At 39.3% G+C, this 23966-nt stretch overlaps 3 protein-coding genes and 2 long non-coding RNA genes across 5 annotated transcripts; 2 read left to right on the forward strand and 3 right to left on the reverse strand.

Annotated features, from left to right (window-relative positions):
* The first annotated feature begins 1 nt into the window (after position 1).
* Positions 2-2187, forward strand: LOC127376630 (uncharacterized). Its single transcript, XR_007887546.1, has 2 exons — positions 2-406; positions 1303-2187. It is a non-coding gene; the product is annotated as an uncharacterized LOC127376630 (long non-coding RNA).
* A 40-nt stretch (positions 2188-2227) lies between these two features.
* On the reverse strand, positions 2228-12631 carry rnft2 (ring finger protein, transmembrane 2). Its single transcript, XM_051423691.1, has 10 exons — positions 12498-12631; positions 12285-12362; positions 11385-11899; positions 11187-11263; positions 10007-10107; positions 9518-9671; positions 6244-6393; positions 4151-4216; positions 3912-4013; positions 2228-3350 (listed from the first exon to the last, which is right to left on the reverse strand). The coding sequence occupies exons 2-10, from the start codon at positions 12329-12331 to the stop codon at positions 3216-3218; spliced, it is 1347 nt and encodes a 448-aa protein (XP_051279651.1). The 5' UTR covers positions 12332-12362; positions 12498-12631; the 3' UTR covers positions 2228-3215.
* Positions 12632-13158: 527 nt separating this feature from the next.
* spring1 (SREBF pathway regulator in golgi 1) lies at positions 13159-16211 on the forward strand. Its single transcript, XM_051423697.1, has 5 exons — positions 13159-13391; positions 14390-14546; positions 14662-14813; positions 15058-15171; positions 15697-16211. Exons 1-5 carry the CDS (start codon positions 13296-13298, stop codon positions 15778-15780), a joined length of 603 nt encoding a protein of 200 aa, XP_051279657.1. The 5' UTR covers positions 13159-13295; the 3' UTR covers positions 15781-16211.
* Positions 16212-16994: 783 nt separating this feature from the next.
* LOC127376628 (uncharacterized) lies at positions 16995-19207 on the reverse strand. The gene is made up of 3 exons (XM_051423696.1): positions 19059-19207; positions 18815-18963; positions 16995-17841 (listed from the first exon to the last, which is right to left on the reverse strand). Exons 1-3 carry the CDS (start codon positions 19072-19074, stop codon positions 17368-17370), a joined length of 639 nt encoding a protein of 212 aa, XP_051279656.1. The 5' UTR covers positions 19075-19207; the 3' UTR covers positions 16995-17367.
* Positions 19208-20114: 907 nt separating this feature from the next.
* LOC127376631 (uncharacterized) lies at positions 20115-23532 on the reverse strand. The gene is made up of 3 exons (XR_007887547.1): positions 23426-23532; positions 22602-22744; positions 20115-21749 (listed from the first exon to the last, which is right to left on the reverse strand). It is a non-coding gene; the product is annotated as an uncharacterized LOC127376631 (long non-coding RNA).
* Between the last annotated feature and the right edge of the window lie 434 nt (positions 23533-23966).

Genomic DNA, 23966 nt, shown 5'->3' on the forward strand with positions numbered 1-23966 from the left:
ACGCAAACACAGTTAAGGTTTGATGAGAGGAGAGAAGGAGGGTCTTTATATATTGAACACTTAAAGAGAGAAGACTAGCTGCAGAGAAAAGATGTGCTGGCTGCCGATAGATCAGCCTTTGCTCCTGCCCGGTGACTCCACCTGCAGCGGCCGCCGACCCTCGCCGTGCTCCGTGGCTCAGCTGCTCGCGTCGCGCCTGCGGAGGGTCGGGGACCAGCTGGAGAAGAGCTGGACGGCCGGGGAGACGGACGGAGGCTTCGGCTGTGGGGGCGGTGGGGCGATGGTGGTGACCGCCGGGCGAGGCCACCTGAAGAGCTTCCTGTGCACCGCAATACACTTCACCGTGCTCGCGCTGGTCGTCGCGAGGCGACACCTGTAGGGCGCGAGGCGGCAACACCAGCAACAGGTGAGTAAACAACGTCACCTCACTTTATTTTAAAATGAATGAGTAATTTATGACTTCCAGCTGTTATAAGGAGAAAATAGTGGTATAGGTCTGAGCGACAGTCTGTTTATGTGTGTGGCAACCGTGTTATACGAAAAAAAAAAAAAAAAAAAAATGTTCGAAATAATTTTGAGGTTAATTTTATATAAAAGTGGTAAAATAAATGGCGGGCTAATTTGTGGGCTGCACAGTTAGGCCTACTTTAGACAGAACTTGTCTCTTCAGTCTGTAGATTGAGAAAACTTTTCAAAGTTTTGCTGGTATTTCAGATTATTGGATTGACTGAAAAAAAACCGTTTTTGGACAGTTTGGACATGTTTAGAGGACAAACACTAGACAAACGTCATAAATGGCGCTTACTTTAACTTAAGGACCACACATAGCCTGCTCCATAATCACCTGTCTTGGCATACAATGCAAATGCATAAGTGCTTTAAATTGCATTCAGTAATTACTCAGCATTGTGTGTACTTCTTTCTTCTCTCTCAAAAACACACAAACTTTAACAGAATAAGTGTTTCAGATTATGCACATAAAGCGCAGGCAAATGAAGTTATGGATGGCTCTAATTCGCATTTAAAGAATGTTTCATGATGAGTAGTGAATTCAATTGGCAAGGTTGAGGTTTTCACCCGACTTTTATGTTTAATTTAATCTATCTATTTAATTTGTATCTACTTTTGACCGGTTCATGTTGGTCAGGTTTCTGTTGGAAACTTCCTGGCTGAAGGGATGAAAAAGTGTGAAATGTGGAATCTATGGAAAATATAAGAGGAATAAGCAACTGGTGTGTTTGTTTGCACCGTTTTATGGCTGCTTTATGTAAACTAAGTGCATATGTCATATCTTATATATAGATGCTGCCTCTGGGACCTCGGGCTCACATCATTTGCACTAAGAGCAAGGGATGCAGGAGAGTCGGAGGATGCGGTCCAGGAGAAGGTGTGACCGACGGAGGAAGAGGAAGCGGGGGTTAAATGCGTGTTTCAGGGTGGGGGACCTTAAACTCCATATGTCATGAAGACTCAACTCAGGCCCGATGTGGACGCACTGCGAGTTTCATAAGGAGCTGACGCACTGAACCCCAGCACCAGCCCTGCAGCCAGTCAGTTGCACGTCCTGCCCCCCACCCTCACCCCTCCCTGCGTGACTCTGAGATTCAGTCATCCCAGTTACAAAACGGTGATGTAATCCTCCCCTGGTAGAGTGGAGGGAAAAGCTTACTAATAGGACGCCTTTTGAATTTTCACCTCCCACGATGTGCATCAATGACAAAAGGGGTTAAACTGATTAGACCTTCAAAATGTATCTAAGGCAACAAAGATTGCAGCAATCCTGTGAAATGCACTGACATAGACCTGTGTATGAGCTTCATAATGCACTGTACTTTTTTACATAAGCTATACTAGTGTACATATGTCAACAATGCTTGGATGAATGTTTTTATAGATGTTTTCTACAGTGTTTAGACAATGTTTACACATTCTCCTGTGCTTTAACATTATCTGTCAGGGGCAGTGTTATGTGGCTTTTTATCATAAATAAGATACAGGACCTGTGCATAGGAAGCTATGCTGTTAATGCTGTCTGTGATTTCTGGAAATAAGCTTTTCTCTGATATATCAAGTGTAATGTGAGCAGAATTATTGAAACGGTCTTTTATAAAGTGTGTGCTATTTATACTAATTAAATATTTCATATGGATTTTTAGTAGTTAAAATAATAAAATCTTTTGAAATGAATTACCTGCAGGTGTCATTGTAATTAGACAAATAGGCTTGATAAAGTGAGCTAAAGTGCTTTAATTTCAAACTGAAAACCTCTGCACTAGAGTCATACATCTATTATGCAAACCAGGAATGAATTATTCTAAAAAAAATTATTGATATTAACAATGTTCATAGTAAATAACAATGAAAGGAAGTTTGCAACATGGGTGATTATCAGGTATGAGCTCCAACTGTCAGTGAAAATGCACCACACACAAATCTACAAAATGTTACGGATTACACTGTGTACTGTTTACAGTCTGGGTAATTAAAAGCCACACTTCACCTTACTTTCATTACTTAATATCTAAATAACCTTATCATTTACTAACCAAGAACTTTTTTTAACCTACAGACAGCACAAATGTTTGTCCTGATTTTCTACTTCTAATCGTTCTGTGACATTTTATGGGACAATATCCCATTTTGAAATAAATATTGCAAAGCTTAAAACTAAATACCAACAAAAAAGTATGTTAAGTACCAATTGAAGAATTAAAAAAGATTAATATAGACAATATACAGTACAGACATGATAACATCATGAAGAATACAGAAAAATGTACCAAATGTACCACAGATAGTGTGAATATTTACATTATCACCACACAATCAAAGTAACATTCCTTTATCATGTGTTTAGTGTAAAATAAAATGTCCACAATGTCGAAGTCTAGAAACATGTGATTTATGCCATAACTGTATGACAACAATGCAACTGTAAAACTGACAATAGTCCAGCTTAATGTGTCTTGTCAGTGATATCATGTTGATAATTTGGTTTCACATGTTCAACTTGTCTGCACTGGAAATAATGTGTTCTGCCTCTACAATGAAAGTCCCCTAACTATTGTGTGTTACTTGATACTTCACGCCTACCCTGATTTAAAGAGTCACCACGCTAAGATAAACTGAAAAAAAAAAAACAATACACACCATTGTCTAACTCACTTTACAGCACAATCACATCTTTCCTTGTGCATATGATATGTTGTCAGAGCTCAGTAGATTTGGAAGTGAGCCGAGGTGGTGCCGTCCTTCCAGCATCGCAGGGTCTCAATGACAGTAGAGCGGCACAGTGGACACGTTCTCTCCCGGTCGAACCACAAACACAGGCACTCCTCGCAGAAAACGTGCTACAGAGGAACATAATGTAGATGAAAATTAGAAAATGCACAGCTATACATTTGGCTCTCAGAGTTGACATTTTCTTGCCAGCCCTGACTGATTGAACATGACCCGCAAGTAAAGATCTGTGTCTATCAGTGCAGGTTCAGAGGCTGATACTGGCCTTTGACCCACCACTTATATTACCAAATAATAACAGTAGTAGTATGCAGACAAGCAAGCAGTTGTTTAAACTGTTATTTTCTTTCACATTTATACTTAAAGAGCAACTTAATACCAGTTGAAAATACAAATTTGTACTAACTTCCAGTGGATTACCTTCTCACCTAGCTGCAGTGAAATTGAATGCACTTCAGGGTGCGTCAGTACACCGTGATATAACTGTTATGTGTGGTTATTTTTGCAGCATCACACACTTCTGACCACACGGGTCAGCTTAAGTTTCAGCAGACTTCAAACTTTCCACCAGAGAGGGCAGTAAAACACTGCTTTTCAGGCTAGTTTCTCTTCAAATTTGAATCAATTTATATTTTTTTAGCCATCTTCTAACCAGCTTACTGAGTCCTTACCTGACAGAGAAGGGCTATGGGGTCTCTGAAATCAGCCTGACAAATGGCACAGACATCACCCACCTCGCTGCACTGCTGACTGCCTGCCCTCACTCCGTAAATCTGGATGAGACAAAAAAAAACCACAGAAGAGTTTAAATGTAAAAGGATTACACTCTACTCTTCTACATGTATTCAGAACTCAAAAACACAAATCTGTGAGTGTGTTGTGAAAAAAGTTAAATGAATCTGAATCTGACCTGGGAGCTGCAGAGCATGACCAACGCCTTACGTATGGCAGACACACGTCCACAGATGTCAAAGGACTGCAAAACAATAAGGACAAAGTTTTCAATCAGTTTTCTATGAGAACATTAATTATAACTGTCCAGCAGCAGCATTAGCTATTTTAGCTAATCTGAGCTAGTTTTCTTTTACTCTTTACTATGTTAACAAAACTAACTGTCTACAGCCGCGCTAGCTGCTTTGTGAGACTATATCTAGGCACAGTGGTGCTTTTGAGTAAAATACTAACATGCTGATGTTTGACAGATACTGAAACGTTTGCAATGTTCATCATCTCATGCTAACCTTGCTAACTTTTTCACACAAACACAAAGTGCAGCTGAGACTGATGGGTATGATATAGACTTGATGATGGGGCTAGGTGAAAAGGTTACAAGTAAATTCATCCTAAAGGGAACATGATGAACAACGGTACCAGAGTCAGGGGAACACCCAAGGTTTTTTTTATTTCAAAGTTTTTACTAGTTTACACATTGTTCATTTCTGGGTATTTATATGCTAATACATTAAAGCTGGAACCGCAAAATTACAATTTCCTCCACCTACAGCTTCCTGGTCTGAAGATTCAACCTGCCAAGCTTTCGCTCTCAAGTTTCTCTGAACTTTATTCAACTGCCCCCCCCACCCCCCGCGTGACACAACTGCATAACAAGAATGAATCAACAACTGTTGCTCATCATGTACATAGGCACACTCTAATACTGTCACACTGTTAATATGGCCTGATCCTGGAAAACACCAGAGTGCTGCACCTCAGCACACACACCCAGGAAACTGTCCACCCAATTTCAGCTGAACAAACCCTTCATCAACAACGACATCCGGTGAATCACTGGTGTATTAAAAGAAATCTGGACTATAACTGTCTACACACGCTACACAACACATGACAGTGAGATTGTGTGATTATTTCATCATTTCATTCATCCAAGTTCCACTTAGTTTCACTATTTCAGCTTCCAACTTTGATATGACGGACTTTAAACTGACTCATGGCCCTAATTATCTCTTTTTTTTCCCATAACTGACCTTGCTGTGATCTGGAACTTCACTGTCCCCCTTCCACAGGTCCCAGAGCTGAGGTGATTTTTCATTTTGACATCCATTCTTATTCTAAAACTATTGTGGCCCATTTGACACTCCCCAACCTACAGTGCTTAAAATCCAGGCCCAAGAAGAACAATGACCTGCGAAGAATATAATGTGGTGCTTATAATTTATTTTCCTCATGCATCTCCACCAGCTTTACCCAGAGTGGCAGAGACAATGGTTAAACTTATCTGGGAAACTGATAGCTGGATTTGGATTACATATTGTTTTGACCTGAATGACCTTATGACCTTTTGTCTAGCACCACAATCACAACACACATCAGAAGCCTCCAATCAAACACTTTCACACTGTGGGGTGCAATGGACATTGTAGAAGTATTTGGTACATCTGGTTTCGACCGTCTTAATAATGAATGCTCACAATGTTTCTGATGTAGGAATCAAAATGTTGTGTATTCTATATTTGGACTAATAGTATGTCTTTTTGGTTAATAGTGTCATTCAAAATCTTAACATTAAGAACTATATTGATCTTAAAGTCCCCCCTTCAGTCAAAAATGTTTTCCTTCTTGTTCCTACAGTTGGATGTTGGAGCTTCACTGTACAAAAATGTACATGTTTTCAGATGCACATGCTTTTAATTGAAAATCTGTTTTTAAAATGGCGGGGGCCGACGAGCATTATTTGTAACATCACAAGTAGTCAATCCTGGTCCAGTATGCAACTTATACAAGTGTGATGTAGAAAGTTGAAGCCACCAGTGCACATACACTGAGAATGGACTTTACAGTGAAGTAGGAGACATCTTGTCTTCAGACAGGAAAACTTAAGAAACTAACCAAATTTACACATTCATAGACTCTGGATTTTTTAATGAAGTAGAAGGAGTAGATGCCTTTTTAGGGATTTTAAATGTGGAAATTATAGTACATTAGTAATACATACACACATTAAGGAGGGGATCTTTAAATATCTTGCTACAGGGCACTGATTACCTTGCAAAGGCTGTAGATGATGATAAGTGTGGCTCCCAGGAAGTAACTGTTAGAGGGGTCCTCTCCCATGATGTACTTGTACCACAGCTGGATGGGTACCAGGGCCCGAAACAGTTGGCTCAGCTCCTCAATCAGCAGGTAGAATTTACCCTGAACAAACGCACACAATTAGAAACTACAATATTAGAGGAGGCCTCGTTAGACGATTCAGTCAAACTTCGTGACCATATACAGGTGGCAGTGACTGTGAATGTGCCCACTTAAAATTTGCTTTCAAAGACAAAACAACGAAGACAAAAGGGACCTCAGCATCCTTAACCCAAGTAATAACTAAATGAAAAAATTGCGACACAATATGTATTCACTCTTTGATCCACTCGCTAACTGTCCAAAAAGCAGAAAGAGCTCAACAGCTTCGGGGCACTCTTCTATCTAGTCAAGAGCAGTGCAGTATTAAAAGCTTAAAACAGCATGCCTCCAGCCTAAACATGGCTGCTGTCCAGCGCTTCACAGCAGTACAGGCAATTTCCCCACACTGCAAGGGAAACTGGCAGCGGCTCGTTCCACCTGCTACCCAGTGCCCGCATTAAACCCAGCCCTACGGGGGCTTTCTAGCTGCCTTTAAAAAGGACCTCTCCTCCCCTAAATAATCACAGAGAAGAAATTAACTTCTAAGTCCCCGCTACCACAAAGTGCATTAACAGAATTGGGGATGGTTAAAAACAGAGGCGACCAAAATGGAGGCAGACTTGATTCCCCGATGGCCCCCGTGGCATCCCAGCTTGCATAATGACTTCCTGGATGTTAGCTGACAAAGATTGATGACTGTGGGTATAGAGCCACAAGCAGCCAGGTTGGTAGGGGAGGAAGACCTCTGCCAGTGGCTAATTCATCTTCCTTATTGTCCCCTCAGCCTCGTATCCCACAGTGCTCATCACGCCCACGCAAAAACTGTCAAATCTAAAGTTTGGACAGAAGCCAAGCAGTTTGAGTAAGCCCTTGTTTGAGTAGTTTCCTGCTTGGTTTTATTACTCTGTCTGATCTCTTTGTGCACTCCACAACTACACAAAGAAATACACACATGAACATATAACTAGATTCTAATCTACCAGACTGTCATTTCTACATTTTTATTTATTTTCTTTTGGGGTAAGTGGTTGGGGGGTATATTTTTTTTTTTTTTGTTTTTTAAACATAATTTTTGGCCTTTTATTGCCTTTATTTGAAAGAGCATCTGGAGAGTGACAGGAAGGTGGGGAGAGAGAGCAGGAGGACAGGACAGGCAGCAAAGGGCCGCAGGTTGGAATCTAAGGAGAAGCTACACTAAGGACTCCTTTGTACATGAGGCGCAACCTCAAGCAGGTCAGCTACAAAAGGCACCACAATATACTTTTTTTCCTGCATTATCCAGGAATTATTAGTCAACTAAACAGTACAGTTTTAAGGGTGTCCAATGAAGTTTTGTCATAAACAAACAAAAACTCCACCGAGTACCTTAAAGTTTTAGTTTCAGTTGGTATTGATCCTATCTTTGCAGCACCAACAGAGCAAAAAAATAAAACCCCAGATCAATATTAAGGAAAAATTTAGGAACTACTGCATTTGTCAAAATACTCAGAGAGAACCTCTTGCACAACAATAGAAATACTTGCACACTTAGCCAACACAGAATTAATAGGATTCATAAACAAGCTATAGATATGAGCCCTCTAAGACTTTAAAACAAAGTCGTCATGGAACTTCTGTATGTGTGCCTGCAATCATTTGTGCAGACTAGTGCTGACTGCAGTGATTATGCAGGATCATTAGTGTATCCGTGGTTGGGTGCAGTAATGAAGTAGACAGGCTGTTTACGTGACTTCATGGAGTTCAGAATCGACGGGACTGTTTGGCCTCTATGAACGTGTATAAGTGATGATACAATCTGGGATTCCCCAAAACTCAACATGTGTCCAATCAAAGCTGTCAAATTCTGTATGCAGTCTGTATGTGTTTGTGTGTGTGTGCGTGTGTTTGTGTGTGTGTGTGAGTGGAGGTTACAGGTAATGGTCCAGCTCCAGGGAGGGATGACCTCACCCGTGCAAACCCCTTGAGGGCAAATGAGCTCAGTTGCTGGCAGCCGTGGTTCTGATAGGCCTGTAGGTCTGTTTATCAGTGGAAAATTTAATCCTTATACTCTGTAGCCCTCCTCCTCCTCCCCGCCATTCGATACACAAACACACACCAGGAAAATGAGCTGTACCTGTATGGAAATCAAAGTCTATCTATCTGTGTGTGTGTGTGTGTGTGTGTGTGTGTGTGTGTGTGTGTGTGTGTGTGTGTGTGTGTGTGTGTGTGTGTTTGCAGTCCCATTCTGTTGCCTCGGGGCACACTAACCACGCACTCAGACACCGACATGCACAAGCTCACCTAAGGAGCACCATTTAAAACCTTATGAATACAAAACAGTTTCACACTGTGACCCTTTAGCACTTTCATCACTCAGCGGAGAATTTCATCATAGTTCAGCCAATTTTTCTGTTTTTAAATTATCAACCAAGTTTCACAACTTTGACAGTGAACTTCCTGTAACTCACTGTTATGGATAAGCATGAATAACATGTTTACCAGAAAACTCAAAGATTAGTTTCCTTTTAGGTGTGCCATACAAGAGTTCCCCAGTCTATACGTTCTACACGTAATGTGCGTAAAGGACAAATCCACCCTATGGGAGTATGCTTTTGTACTGTTACGGCTTTTACTGTGAAGCTGCAAGAAGTACAAGAGTCATATAAGATAAACTAACTTAGGTTAGATACATCTGCATTTGGGCTTTTTTTTTTTGCTGATACCTGATCAAATGTACAAAAGTTTGACCTGCAAGCATTTCTTGCAAACTGGGCAAATATAATGCACATAATTAAAGCAACAATTCTATATTACAATATTAAACAGAGGAAAGACACACATCCTCACTTTAGAGAAGTTGGATCCAGCAAATAGTCTTTTTGCTTTATTTATTATTGCTATATTTTAAATTATTAAACAAATTAAAAAACTAAAATGACTAATTTCAGCACAACACAGTCAAGAAAAATTGGTCTATTAGAATGCCTTTATAATTGTTTGCTGAGGTCATTGAATTGGTTAAAATTGTATAGGTTATAGTTATGATTTATGGATATTCTGTAAACTGTAAGAGTGAAATGAAAAACATGTCAACATTTCTTAATAAAAGTCAAATTTAGAGATGTAGATGTACAGTGGGTCAGAGAAATAAATGTGGATTGCTTACCCTGGATTTAAAGGCCAGGAGAATCTTGGGCAAAAAGAGGACAAAGCATTTCAGGCCGATGGTGAAGTACTTAAGGACAAAGTCAGTGATTCCCACTGCCCAGATCAGGTCAAAGAAGTCAAAGCTGTTGAGGTTGGGCTTGGAAAATATGAGGCTAGAAGAAAAAGAAAACAACACCCAGATGACTTGTTACAGTGAGGTCTGGTGTTTTCACTGGGGAGGGTAGAAATGATAAGCAACAGCAAGGCAAATGTTTAACATAATGGGAGAAACTCTGTGAAAACAAAATAATGAAAAAAAATTACTCACAGGACAAGACCAGACAAGAACAGGAACACTCCCTATAGGAAATGGAAGTAAAAATAAAATGGCTTACACAACACAAAATGAATGGAAAAAACAAAATATATATAAAGTAAAACCAAAACATAACATGACAGGCAAAAAAAACAACACACAGCTAGTGTAACAATATCTGTTGTACACTACCTGTTGTGCAACTCCTCATGACTAAATGTGTAGTAGATATACACTATATTCCCTGCAAGGAATATGACGATCCACAGAGCAACAAATACAGAACGTTCCTCCTGGTAACAAAAAAAAGAGTTAGAGATTACAAATTTCACTAACACTGCTGATTCATTACTTTCACTGTTCATTGCTTCCATTGCTCACCACATACACTAAATGCTCTCTATACTATGAGGATGACTGTAAAACAAGTACTTAACCAAATAAGGTGAACAAACTCAAGACAAGGCTTTATGCAGAGAGACAGAGTTTTGTTCTGTGTTCGAGATGTGAGTATGTGAAGAAAGACGAAAAAGCATGTTAACACTAATATACAGGGATGCACAAATTCTTCTGCCTATAACCAGGCTCAGCTCATTGCAAGATTTTAATGAGATTTGATAGCACAATTGGAACTGTCAAATGAACAGAACAATAATATTACTATGTTTTTTAGATTTTAAGTAACTTAAAAGGCTGGTGAAACTGTATATTTTTCTTACAGTCAACAAATTTCATTAAAAAGACTAACACAGTATGTGTATCCAAAGCCTGATTTATCTTATTCCTCTGTACCATAGAGCTCCATTGTTGCCCAATGAGCCACACCGTTTCACTGGGTAATATGTTCTTCACTGAAGTTTATTTTGAGTCAATCCAACATACACAACAATAACAAACATCCTGCTGCTTGAACAACAAATGTGTCTTTATCCACGGCTGAAAATAGTCCCTTACAAATGCACTATTTACTCCTGTTTGAGTGGTTTTTGATGGAAACTACACTGCTCAGCCATTTTAGGAAAAGTACTGAGCCTTTAATAAAAAAGAAAACTACACTTGCAACCCAATTTTTTTTTTTTTCAATTTACACCTTCAGTAAGAATGAATGGGCCTTGAGGTTGACAGCTACAGACAGGATAGGGAAGTGAGACAGTGATAACTCATTTGTTAGTTTTTGGAATTTTCATGGGATTTGTTGACAATAAGAAAACACCAGACTAATGTTTGAAAAGCTTAGCCTGAATTTGATCTAAGACTTACTGTGTATCAGTACCCGCACTCGTTTATGGTAACATTGGAAAATATCAGACATTGTCATTGTTATAATAGCTGTATGTGCATGTGTTAATATATTGTAGTTTAGTTTTTTTACCCGTAATGACACTTGGTGTCTAAACGTAGAATTGGCATAGGCGAATGTGCTGGCCATGCCCAAACACACAGCAATACCTGGAGGAGAGAAGTGCAACATCATCACTAAACCAAACCTTATGCTGCTAATGATTCTCTGCTGTAAGTAGAGTACTATTAGACAATGTTAGCAGCACTATTACTCAACAAGCCGGTGTACCTAGCTTATGCTGAAAGCAAACTTTAGCCAGCAGAATGAGGATGAAGGGGAAGCCCCTCTGCAGCCATGTGACTACTGCCTTCAGCTCAGACAGTGCTGGGGCCGGGGTGGACGGGTCTTCCTGGGCCTCCTCCCTGGAGCTGTGCCTCTCCGAGGTGGCTGCTGTGTTGGCCTGCTGGAGCAGAGAGGAGGTCCTGTGCTGCAGGGGATGGTGGTGAAGGTGGTGGTGGTGATGATGGTGGTGCTGGGGCGGCCGAGGGAGAAAAGGTCCACCCTCCGTGCGGTGGGGGCCCCCTTCTTCTCTGGATGATGCAGTCATCTGGATAAAAACTTCGGGGGGGGAGCCCAGGACTAAACCAGCTGCCTGGAATTGGGCAGAGGAGACAGAGCTAGACGGGACACCCACCAGGCCGGAGAAGATCTGCTGGGGTGAAGAGGGTGAGTCGGGCTTTAGGCAGTCAAACACACCACCCTCATCCAGGCTGCTTTCTGATCCAAGAGTTTGGCTTCGACTCCTGAGTAGAAAAAAAAAAAAACAGAAGCAAAAAAGATCATTAGCCCGGAAGATGGTTCTGCTTCATTTTTTATATCCTACATAGTACATTCTTTTAATATGTAATATTTTGTTGTTGTGTCATTATGTATGAGTGTATGTGTGCGGAAGGAAGGCTAGTTAATACTGCATACATTTAAACATTGTCCTTTTAGTATTATTGCAGGGAAACAGTAGACATCTGTTGGATCAAAAAATACCTTTTAATAAACAGCCCGTTGAAGTGTAACCATGAAATGTTGTATGTATGTGAACATGGGGGGGCATATCATTTTGGCTATATAGTTTTAGTGTATGGGGACAACACGCACGGTTGAAACAGCAGCTGTACTTGTGATTGCTCTCACCTTTCAGAGGGCATGCCATCCGTGTTGCTGCTGTGTCTCCTCTGCATGGCATACCTCTCATCACCACATGGTCCAGCCCTGCGAATGCAAATCAACATCAACAGTGTATGACTGACAGCGGCCGGCTTACACCTTATATCTTAAGCTATTCAGCTCTCTGTGTGTTGCATGCGTTAGACAGTACGCTGCGGGACATTTTTTAGACGACTGTACCTGAATCAGTTCAGTGAACTGCGCTCCAGCTCCTGCCATAGTTAGGCTAGCTAGGTTGATGTCGCTGCTGCAGAAGATGCTCCGACGGGTCAGGCTCGAAAAGCTTCCTGTGTGACGTCACCGAGGGCGCCTATCTTACCAATCAGCGTCCGCCTTCCCACCAGACCACATCCGTGTTGGAAATTTGTTTTGCCTATGGTGGATGACAGATTTCGCTGGATAAATACCACGATGGGTGCTCGTTAGACGTAATGCGTGACATAACACAAGCGTTTTCTTCAAAGGAGGCGAAACTGCGTCACTGGAGTGCGTCATAGTGTAGCAGTAGTGTGTAGCTTATCTAAGACTGAAAGCTGATGCTAACGACAGCTAGCTAGTAGGCTAACAAAGCAGTCTTTTACAATGCAATGCAGCTAACCGACGTGCCCAGCAGTTCACTGTTTTGAGTTGTTTCACACAGTGTTTCACATTGACTGCCATTGTTCGTTTAGTGTCATTGCGAGTAACCTTAACCTGCAGCATGGGTTAGCTTAACGCGGCTGTCCCGACTCTGAGGATAAAACGTGTTCACTGTTCGGTAACTATGCATTTGTCACATTCGCTGTCTGATAAAGCTAGCTAACGTCGGATAACAGGACCCGTTTTGCCCGGTTTTACTGTTATCGAGTCGGCCATCAGCACGCAGGCACACATCACTACATATTCGTGATAAATACGTCAGTCAGGCAGTAGATAGCCGTGGAGGTTTGATGTTTTGGACCGCCACTGTCAGCGGCATCTCCCCAAGAAAGCCATGCTATGATGGTGCTACGGCGGTTACTGAGAAAGCGCTGGGTGCTGGGAGTAGTCTTCGGACTGTCTCTCATCTACTTTCTCACCAGCACACTCAAACAGGTACAGAAACTCCCACCACTTTAAAGCAAAGTGTGGTGTCCTCTTCAGCAGGGGTGGGTTATCTTACAAAAGAAAATATTACACTGTGTAGAAATTCTATTGAGTAACCTTTTTTTATTGATGAAATAACCAGATGGGAATGTCTGTTTTTGGCTCACACAAGAAAGACCCTGACAAATAAAGGTGCTCCTTCACACTGATGTAAAAATCCTGTAAACCCAATATTGCTTTAAACCAATTGATATCTAAGTGGTGGCTACATGATGATGATGATGATGATGGTAGATTTGTAGACTTATTTTTGGATAATAAAGATACAGATTTTAGGGCTGAAACTAATATAATTGTTATAATTGATTGGTCACTTTGGGTTCATTTAAATGGCTTGCTGCATTTATATGGTGCTTTTTTTACAATTTGCTTCTCATCACACACTCACACAAGGTACCATTGGACTCAATTGGAGAACCAGAGCCACCATTTCTCCCTAGAATTTCCACCACAATTTCTTTCCCAAGCCCAAAATGACGTAGAGTATTTAAATCACCTGTTTTGTCCAGTCAAGCAATGCATGCAAAAATATTCAGTTTAGCGAACAGAAACAGCAGTAAAGTTGAGAAGGGCTCTATTTTTTCTCCATCGGCTTATCAGTTAATTGTCTAATGTAAATGATTCTGCTCTAATAAAAATCAGAAATTTGTCACATTTTTCTGTACTTATTTAGGCAAAGGTCTTGTAAAGCTGTTTAAAATGTGATTACTTTGTTTTTAAGAAAAAACAAGTTCTCAAAATAAGATATCAAAGAATGTTGCTTTATTATTATTACCAAAATTCAGATATCATATCAGCATTATTATCGGGGGAATAAAACAGTAAATTTCCATCCCTACTGTATGTTCTCACTTTTTATATCATCATATTGTCTGACCCTATTCTGAACCTTTATGAAGTTGCTCTTTGATGGCGTTTCACGACCACATCCTGTGTGAACTTTACAGGAGGAGCGGACCATACGGGACCGCACACTCTTAGAGGTTAGAGATTCAGACCATCGCATCCCCTGGAAAGTCCGTTTCAACCTGGGAAACAGCAGCCGTCAGATCACTCAGTGCAGAAACTCCATCCAGGGCAAGACACTGCTCACAGACGAACTTGGTGAGTAATGCAGCCGTTGCTCACCACCATACAGCTGTGATAAGACAACAGCTCTGCGACACTGTTTTGTTGCCTTTAATCAATATATGTGCTTATCTGTGTTAATGTTTTATAGGTTATGTCTGCGAGAGAAAGGACTTGCTGGTTAACGGCTGCTGTAACGTCAATGCTCCCAGCAGCAGACAGTACATCTGTAAAAGCTGCCTCGCAAATGGTTGCTGCAGCATCTATGAGTATTGCGTGTCATGTTGCCTCCAGCCTGATAAGGTAATCTGTCATATCAAGGATGTGCTGTCCACATGCTGCATCTGCTTATTGCATACGTTGTAATGGACGATCCTGAAATGTAAGAATTGAGACACTATGCTTTAAAATGTAATATTGATTTTGTTCATAGCAGCAACAATGAGCAATGAGAAAGAACAGGTTGAATAGATTCAAATCAGCACTTGTGTTTTTTTTTTTTTTTTACACATTCTCACTCTCTTATCTGTGTACTCTTCTTCCTCAGCAACCTCTCCTTGAGCGTTTCCTGAATCGTGCTGCTGAAGGTTTCCAGAATCTCTTCACTGCTGTGGAGGATCATTTTGAGCTGTGCCTGGCCAAATGTAGGACCTCTTCACAAGTAGGTTATGGGATAGATCAAAATTCAAACAATTAACTGACAGACCACCGTCATAACTTTCCAAATTCAGAATCAGTATAAAATGTAGCATGGGGTTATCTCAGATACGCAACCACACCTCCCGCCTGTTTCTGGGCAATTCAATATTTTACTCAGTCGCCAGATAAAAGATATGCACAACTTTCGTTAGTGCATCACTATGACTCATTGCAATTGACTGGCCCAAAACTAGCAACAACATATTTTGGGTGTTCTCTTTATGAATATTATTGTGTTAGTTTTATATCCTCCACAGATTGTCCAGAGATAAGACTCCAATTAATGACTTGCTTTCAAAAGGAGCATCAAACAAATTCATGTGTTTTTATGTTTTCTGGAGATGAAAGTATGTCTTGTGTTATCACAGTCCTTGTTTACCACAAAATGTCCCCACCCATGTACATTCACATGCACTATTCACACACAATTTGCAAGACATCCTTAAATGTATTCTCTTTAATTATTTTTATTTGTCCTCTCATGCAGAGTGTTCAACATGAGAACACCTACCGAAACCCTCAAGCAAAGTACTGCTATGGAGAGAGTCCTCCAGAGCTCCTTCCTGTATGAACTTTCCTCTCAGGGTTTGGGAAGAACCGAAACAGCAGTGGGCCAATAAAAACGTCCCTGTTTGGGTGCTCGGGGAAGAGACTCTCTGCAAATGAACTTCCGTCTTGGATATTTTTGCATTATAGTGGCAAAGAGAGGGAGACATCCAAGACCAACCTCAAAATGATTAGATTAGATTATTTACACTTCATAAGTGCATAGAACGCTTCATACATTCATCCGTGATGATCATCAGGTCTACATAGCAGGCAGCTCATCCATCAGAATCCACTTCAAACCGGTTCACGTCATAAGATAGGCTTCATTTTTAAATAAGGTAACAGCTGTTTCATGTTTTGTTGAATATTTTAAAAACAGCAAAGAATGTGTCATTACTTCTGTGTATAATGCATGCATAACTGCTATTTAATAAAAGTGACTGTGAAATGAAATGGGTTGTAGTTCATGCTAGTGTATGAAAGGTGAAAGAATTTCTTAAATAGTGGCAGTGATATTTTTATGAACTGTTGTGTTAGAAGTGTAAAGTGAGCGCAGTTTATCGTAAACAAGTGTTATAGCCACGTTAAGAATTTTAAAGCTACAAATTGCCCAGAGAAGATAATGTATTTTAAAGCTTGCTAAGGAGAACATGGGTTTAATGTGCGAGGGGAGCAAGCAAACTTGAAATCCCAGGTGTTACATTTTATTAGTCAAAATGAGCATTATATTAATAGAAATAGTGAACAGAGCGTCCATGTTCTCCAAAGTACGTAACATTTCAGGAACTTTGCTGATTTTTAACATCCTGCAGACTCATTTAAAGCTCATTCAGACCCCCAAAACACTAAAACTTGTATTGAATGATAATTGATCACTTAATTTGAGGAGGGCGAGGCCCACATTAATCTTTGTTACAGTGTTGTTCTCTTGCATTGCTTTGATGGGTGTTTGACAGACTTATCTGCCTTACGATGCACTGTCCATCTGTCCACAAATTTCACTGTGGAACACGGTGATTGGAGTCCAAACTGGTGGCTCTCTGAAGGTGATTCTTATCAGCTTCTCTTTCTACCTCAGGCAACATAGCCCGCACACAAGGGAGACATGGCCAGAGCAAAACAATTAATCATTGTGAAGGGTGAGAAAACAAACTGTCGTAATTAAGAAATGTATTAGAGCCCCCTTTCATTTGCCTCTTTGGCGAGTTGATTAATTACTGTCACATGGGAACGGTGTCATTTGCTGAAAAGTATCATTTATTTGAACAAAGACATTTCATACAGCTTTTAGACAAACAGATGCACTTTTTGGGAACATTTTTTAAAGTTGGATTAGCCTGAAAGTGAATATATAAATTTCTCAAAATGTCATATTACAACTATAAGCAGCAATGTATCTACTTAAGACTGTCTGTTAAAACAATATTTCTTTAGGAAAATTGCATTAAATTCATGCATTCATTCTTACACAGAAAATCAAGACAGCAAATGTCCTAAATGCATGTCAATATGGTGTATACATTACAAATAAGACCACAAAAAAACAGTGCCAAAAAAGGGTAATCATGCCTGTATCACAAACTGAGATCAACTTGTGTTGAAAAAAGAATTACAAGAGGTATCCACTCCCCTCCAAGTACATCTGACGTGTAGCCCCAGTAGCTGTGCGTTTTATCTTATTTTGCCCTTTGACCTTTGAAATTTGTTCCCCAAGCTTAGACTTCAGCCAGTCCAGATAGTCTCCGGCTGTCTTTAACAGAGTGTGACTCCACTGCTTCCTATCAAACGCATGCCTGGGCTTTTTTGGTGGAGGTGGTTTTGGGGAGCATTCCCCTCCGAGAATTTTCTTCATGCACGCTGTGAGGCTTTTGACCCTGGTGATGGTGTCCCTGAGCTTCTTGTGAAGTGACACATCTTCGGTATTCAGGTGTTTCACCTGGTCCTCCAGGACTTCCTCCAGGCCCTGAGCCATGAAGGAGAGGCTACACTGAACCTTTGACCCACGGAGAGTAGAGTTCTCGTGGACCTCAAGCTCAGGGAAGCCTGGGGACCAAGTGCCAAGGTGCTTCCCATTGGCTGCATCCTGGAAGAGAAGACCAACTGTGAATTTAACTGGAAGACCTCTCAGCATAGAGAAACACCACACAGACACAAGATATGTGTGTAGATTTAATAAAAGATGTGGTTTTCAAAGCCAACTGTAATGCTCACTACTGTATGTCAAGACACATTTTGAAGATTAAAGCATTTACACAGACAAGAGCGTGGGTGTCATCCCAACCTCCTATAAATGCAAAAATGCTAATGTACTCAGTTCTGTATGAAGTACAATTTTAATATTTTTTACATGTTACTTACTACTCCCTGCCAACAGTAATTAGCTACACAACTAGTTATATTACTATTCTGCTACTCCCCACATAATTGGTAATTGTGTCCCTTCTCCCCAAAATTCGGACTTCTGACGATTATAAACCAGTTTTGTTTGTAAAAATCAAAGTAATGGGAATATTTACAGCTGCTGAACTTAGGCGCTTCCATCCTCCAAGCTAGTTTCCTCCACCATTACAAAAATGAATCCAAGGTTGTGATTGGATTGTTGGATCACAAACCAGTTGCTGGTGACTAACATTATTACTGTGATTTATTAGTAGTTAGTTACACTACTAGTTACAGGGGAGCAAGTAATATTATTACTGTAATATTTTTTACAATTAATGATGCATCTCTATAACATTCAACATCTATCATACATATAGTGGTTGATATTTCTTTATTTAGGTAAACTTTTGAATGCAGAACTTATTCTTGTATTGGACTTTTTTTTTCTTTTCTTTTTTTCCATTGTGATATTGTTGCTATTGCAAAATATTTAAATCCCCCTTCCACCGCTGCGTGCATGTCTGTTCTGTGACTAAGAGCTGCCTTAGAAAAAAGACTGTGCTCATCATTCTTCTTCTGAAACAGAAAATGTACGAACTCAAGAAATTCCAGTGTGATGAATGCACACACTACCTCAAACATACTGTAAAGACACACAGTATTATGTTACTTACAAAACTTGTCAAGCAGTCTTTAACTAGACTTTTGGTGAGGGCTGTCTGCTCTTTTGGCTTGCATGAAAACCCGGCGGTTGTTGGTGCATGTGCTGCATCCAAGCTTTGCATCAGAATCACCATCCAGGCCCACACCACTTTCAAAGAACCTAAAAAAAATCAATTTGAAAGTTCAGAAGAATTGTGCCTTCTGACACACACTGATTAATGAATGAAGAAAGTGAGTTTACATGGCATACTGTACCTGCTCTGTATTTCATCTTCGCTCTGCTCAAGTTTTACGAATAAGACCAATTCCTATAGTTATGCAATCACAGTCACACAAGATCGTTTTTATATTTGCACAGCTCGCAGGAGGCGTGTGAAAGACGTGCTCAGAGATAAACATCCCCTATCTCTAACGTAGCCATATCCTTTGATGAAAAAAGTCAAGTGGCAAACCAAAGATGGGGTTCCTTTGACAGGTCATCACCCTGCGCAGTGCTCTTTGTTACTTAAGGAAATGATACATATTACTGAAGATGAAGATTGAAACTAAAGATATTAAACTGTTTGCTCATTTCCAGTGCAGAACACAGAAACTACTAAGGACTTTTTAACTGATTGTGAAAGTCTAAATCTAATACTGATTCCTTACATGACCCACATAAACAAAAAAGACCATCAGCGAGAAGATTGGCTGTTTCTATATAGTTATATTATTTTTTTTATTTACTTGACATGATCTGTACCCAACAGTGAATTTGTATTTCGTATAAACAGCTAGGTATACGCCAAAGATAAACAACCATTTCATTTTTACATCATTTTTGATTTTTTAAATATACTTTATTGTGTCAATTGTGTCACACATCGTTCATACATTTCCTGTTATTTAAACATCTAGCCACAATTTTTGAAATGTTTACTTTGTGTTATTTTTCAACCATACAGAAAACACAGTGCATATGTAAGCAATAAGGAGCCAACCAGTTTAGATGTTACTGACTGTATTGTACACATCCATATTTGCGTATACATCCACATCCACATCCACGTACCACATGCATAAACATACACATAATTAAAAGGAAAATATGAATATATATATATATACATGCATACATACATAAAACAAGAGAAAAGAAGAAACTGAAAGGTTAGGCTTTGATATTTCATTATGAAAGTTAGTCTATACTTCTACAACAGTTTTTCAAAACCTAATATTTCAATAATATTTTCTTATTTACATCATATAGTAAATCAGTTGCCTTTACTTATTTTAAGTAGAGCTATCATATTTTAACAACTTTTTGTTCTTCTTGATTACCATTATGTATATCTTCTACTGTCTCAAGACTTGTTTACCTTTACCTTTGAATCATTTCAGATTAAACACTTTCACAAACAACTTTTTTTTATATACGTCAGTTGTTCATCACTTGTCATCACACACTTTTGTAATGACATATTGACTTTTCGATTGATTCATTCCTTCTCTGAACCCTTTCACACAATGCTTCCTGTGCGCAGATGTGACGGCAACCACAACTTGGCAATATCCTTTTGTCAACCTGGTTCAGTCCAGACAAGCTCTCTCTATTTTTTTGAATTGCTTTATATTATGTGGGTTAGGACTGATAATAATAAGGTCCAATCCTTACCATAAAAAAATTACATTGTGTTTGTTGTCATAAAAACCTTTACTGGTTCAGTAAAGTAAGGTAACTGGTACAGAACAACAAACAACACATACATACAGACATAGCACCTTCTCAAGTAAGCATTTTGTGAATTAAAAAGATACAAGACATCATAATAAATATACAAAATAATAAATAAAGCATTCATTTAATATTTCTTAGATACTGCTGACATCAGAAGTTGCCAAAGGGCACACATACACGCTCATAAGCGCACCAACTTCAACAAAATATAATTTCCGGTAGAACTGTTGCAATCTTCCTTAGAAAACTTGTCAGTAACCCACCCCCTGCTGCTAAGAGGACCTAATGATGCACGACATCACAGGAAAGGAAATAACATAATAAAATGATACTACCTGACTAATATATTACTAATAAATAAATAACAGATTAACTACAACACTGGACTGATCTAACACACAAAAACTGTTAATGTTGGAAAAGGCCTAGTAAAAAGGGAGCGAGGCAGCCTTTTCACATGTTTGTAATGTAACTCCTCTTCATGTATAATAAAAATAACAATAAAAACATTGTTTTCATCAACCCTTTTAAGAAAAATAAATACATGTTCAATGAATATATAATTGTAATTTAAGCTTCATTTCAGTCTGCTGCCCATAGATTTAATGCACATTTAAAACAAATAAATATCCATAAATAACAACAATAAATATATAAATATATTAAAAGATGCACAACAGGTCTGTGCTTTCATGGTCATAATGGTGCAGACTACACAGATTTTGGTATTAAAAGGTTAAAAAAATCCCAAACACACCGATCTCAACAACACACATCCCAAAAGGCACCAGGTGACATTATTACAGGGTTATTTTTCTCAGACTTCTCTTGCATGGTTTACACTCTGCCATAGTCTTAAGTACCTCTAGTACTTGTTCCACCCAGTCTGTCAGTCTGAATATGACACCCCATCCATATATTTTTCTTTCATAGTCATGAGTGTGGGACATCTGTGGTAGGGTTGGTTTTGTTGGCAAAGACATATTTGGGTGCCTTTTGAGTACTTCTGAGAGGTAGGTGAGTTTAATCTTGACGACTGACAGGGGTTCCATAACAGATGCTGGATTTCCCCAAAGTTTCTGATAGTCTTCTACCTTTAAAATGTGCAAATGAAAAAGCTCATTGTTGATGTAGATGTCCTGCAACTTCTCAGAGAAGTTGTTACCAGATACTGTGGAGTTAGGGACATCGTCTGGAACTGAAGCATTTCCGGTACGATAAAAATGATTCTGTAAAAAAGAAATGAATGCCCCATGAGTGTGGAGTGAAAGGAATAATTGTATAGTACAGCATTTTATGCAAACGAGAAAATTAGCCAGGCAATGGTGATACAAATAAAATAAGTAATTCAAAAAACAACAATATTGGTACAAACATATCAGTTAAACTTACTGTATTTTAACTCTATAAAGTAGTGTTCATTGTAAGTGGTGGAGTCCACCATTCCTGTGCTGGATTCAAATAACCTTCACATACAATATTGGAGCTGTATTGTTAATGCTTGAAAACTGAACATTTCCTTTCTGCTGCTAGTTCACATGAAACACCCCCCCCCAAAAAAAATGTGTCTACAAAACAGATCAATCATTTCTGGTATTGTCTGACAAAGCACGGCTGAGTAACGGAACAAGAAGGTGTAGCCACAGTGCAGACATCCAACTCTTCAATGAGGTAACAAACTTCTTTTACTGTTGCCTGCTGTAATATACCGCACAGTGCATTGCTTTAAATAAGATTGTGGTTGCAATTATTATCCATCAACTTCTTTGCTAACAATTTGAGTGGTTTGGCTGCACTGTAAACAGATGCACCAGTTGCTCTACTGTTGTATTTCTGACAAAGGAGATCAATGAGGGCCCAAATCTTAAGGATTGCAGCTTTAAAGTTTTGTGCTGCTATTATTCATTTCTCTATCTTGAAGTCAGGATACTGTGTGTCACGCCATGTATTTTTCTTCATTGATCTTAAGCCTATCACTTTGTCTAAAATGTGACCATAACAGATTATTCAATTGATTTAATTAAAAAACTATCAAAAACAATGACGCTCCTCTAGGTCCGCCCATGCTATGTTGTACTTACATATTTACACAGTAGATCCTTTGCTTCACATTTCAACTGCTTCACATAAGCTTCCATACGTTTCAAGACATCATCAGAGGCGGCTCGAGTTCCAGCAGGAGGCACTGGGCTCGACTGGACTTCCAGGAGCATCAAGACAAGAACTAAGAAAAGATCATGTGGACACAGGTGACTCAAAATGTAATATAAGGTATAATAATACTGCTTCTTTAAGGATGGATTTCTCTTTGCATTTGGGCTAAACAGTTGGGTCACAAGCCAATAATGTTAGGAACCTATGTCTCAGATAAACCGAGGGAGCTAAAGGCACCAATCAAATGTAAGCTCACTGTTTTTGTCAAGGTGGCAGTCAAAGCATAAAACAAGAAAGAGCAACACTCTTTAAAGAATCCTTTAAGATTCTTCAAATCATAATGCCTCTAATAACTCCCTGTTATGAGTACTGCTCTCACTCCTTCTGTTTTCTGAGAGGAAAAGGAAATCCTTTAACATTACTGCAAGTTCCCCTGGACAAGGCTACAAAGGTGTAGTTTAATTTTAAAGGTGGAAGAGGCCTAGTTAACTTCTACTGTAAAGAGTACAACTGAAGAATTACAAGAAAACACATACAGTCCAGCGTATTCACACTATTACTGAAACAAATAAATACGCACTCCAGCACATTTATGTTAAATAATGCATATAAAAAATAAAAATTGTCATTATATAAGATACTACTTATTGGACATTTGACCTAAGCATACTAAACGTATTAGATACATCAAATAACAACATAATTGTGATATTGTTTTTAATGTACTATTAAATATTATAAAGATATTTACCATAGTGGCTTAGAAGTCCCTTGAGTTTATAATCCATAGTGACGCTTAATTCAAACAAACCAGGTAATTTCCAATTATTGGTACAATAAAGCATTTCTGATTCTGATTCTGTAAACTGGCCTATATATACACAGTATAGAGACAAGCTTGGTCATCTACATCCACCCACATTGACACGTACGCCACAAGGAATTCCATGATGACAGTTTTTGTTATGACCATGTTGCCTCAGACTTAAGAGTTTTTAGGGGAGGTCTGACTTAAATCCTCTGTGTGCTCCTCAGATAATATCTTGCAGACAGGTACACTCCAAAAGAGAGAGTTATAGCATAAAATAGAGACAGACAGAGGTCGTTAGCTTTATAGAGTGCAATAACGGGACTTACTAGTTTAAAAAAAACAAAACATTAAACTGTACACCATTTCTCTGGCTACTTGGTATTTTTCAGGCATCTGAGAATTTAAAAAAGTTTATATAGACATGAACAAAGCAAGCATCACCATCATGTTTTGAGTGATTCAGTGACAATTTCTCCTCCAA

This window comes from Dicentrarchus labrax, unplaced genomic scaffold, assembly GCF_905237075.1.
Source record: "Dicentrarchus labrax unplaced genomic scaffold, dlabrax2021, whole genome shotgun sequence".
Lineage (NCBI taxonomy): Eukaryota > Metazoa > Chordata > Actinopteri > Moronidae > Dicentrarchus > Dicentrarchus labrax.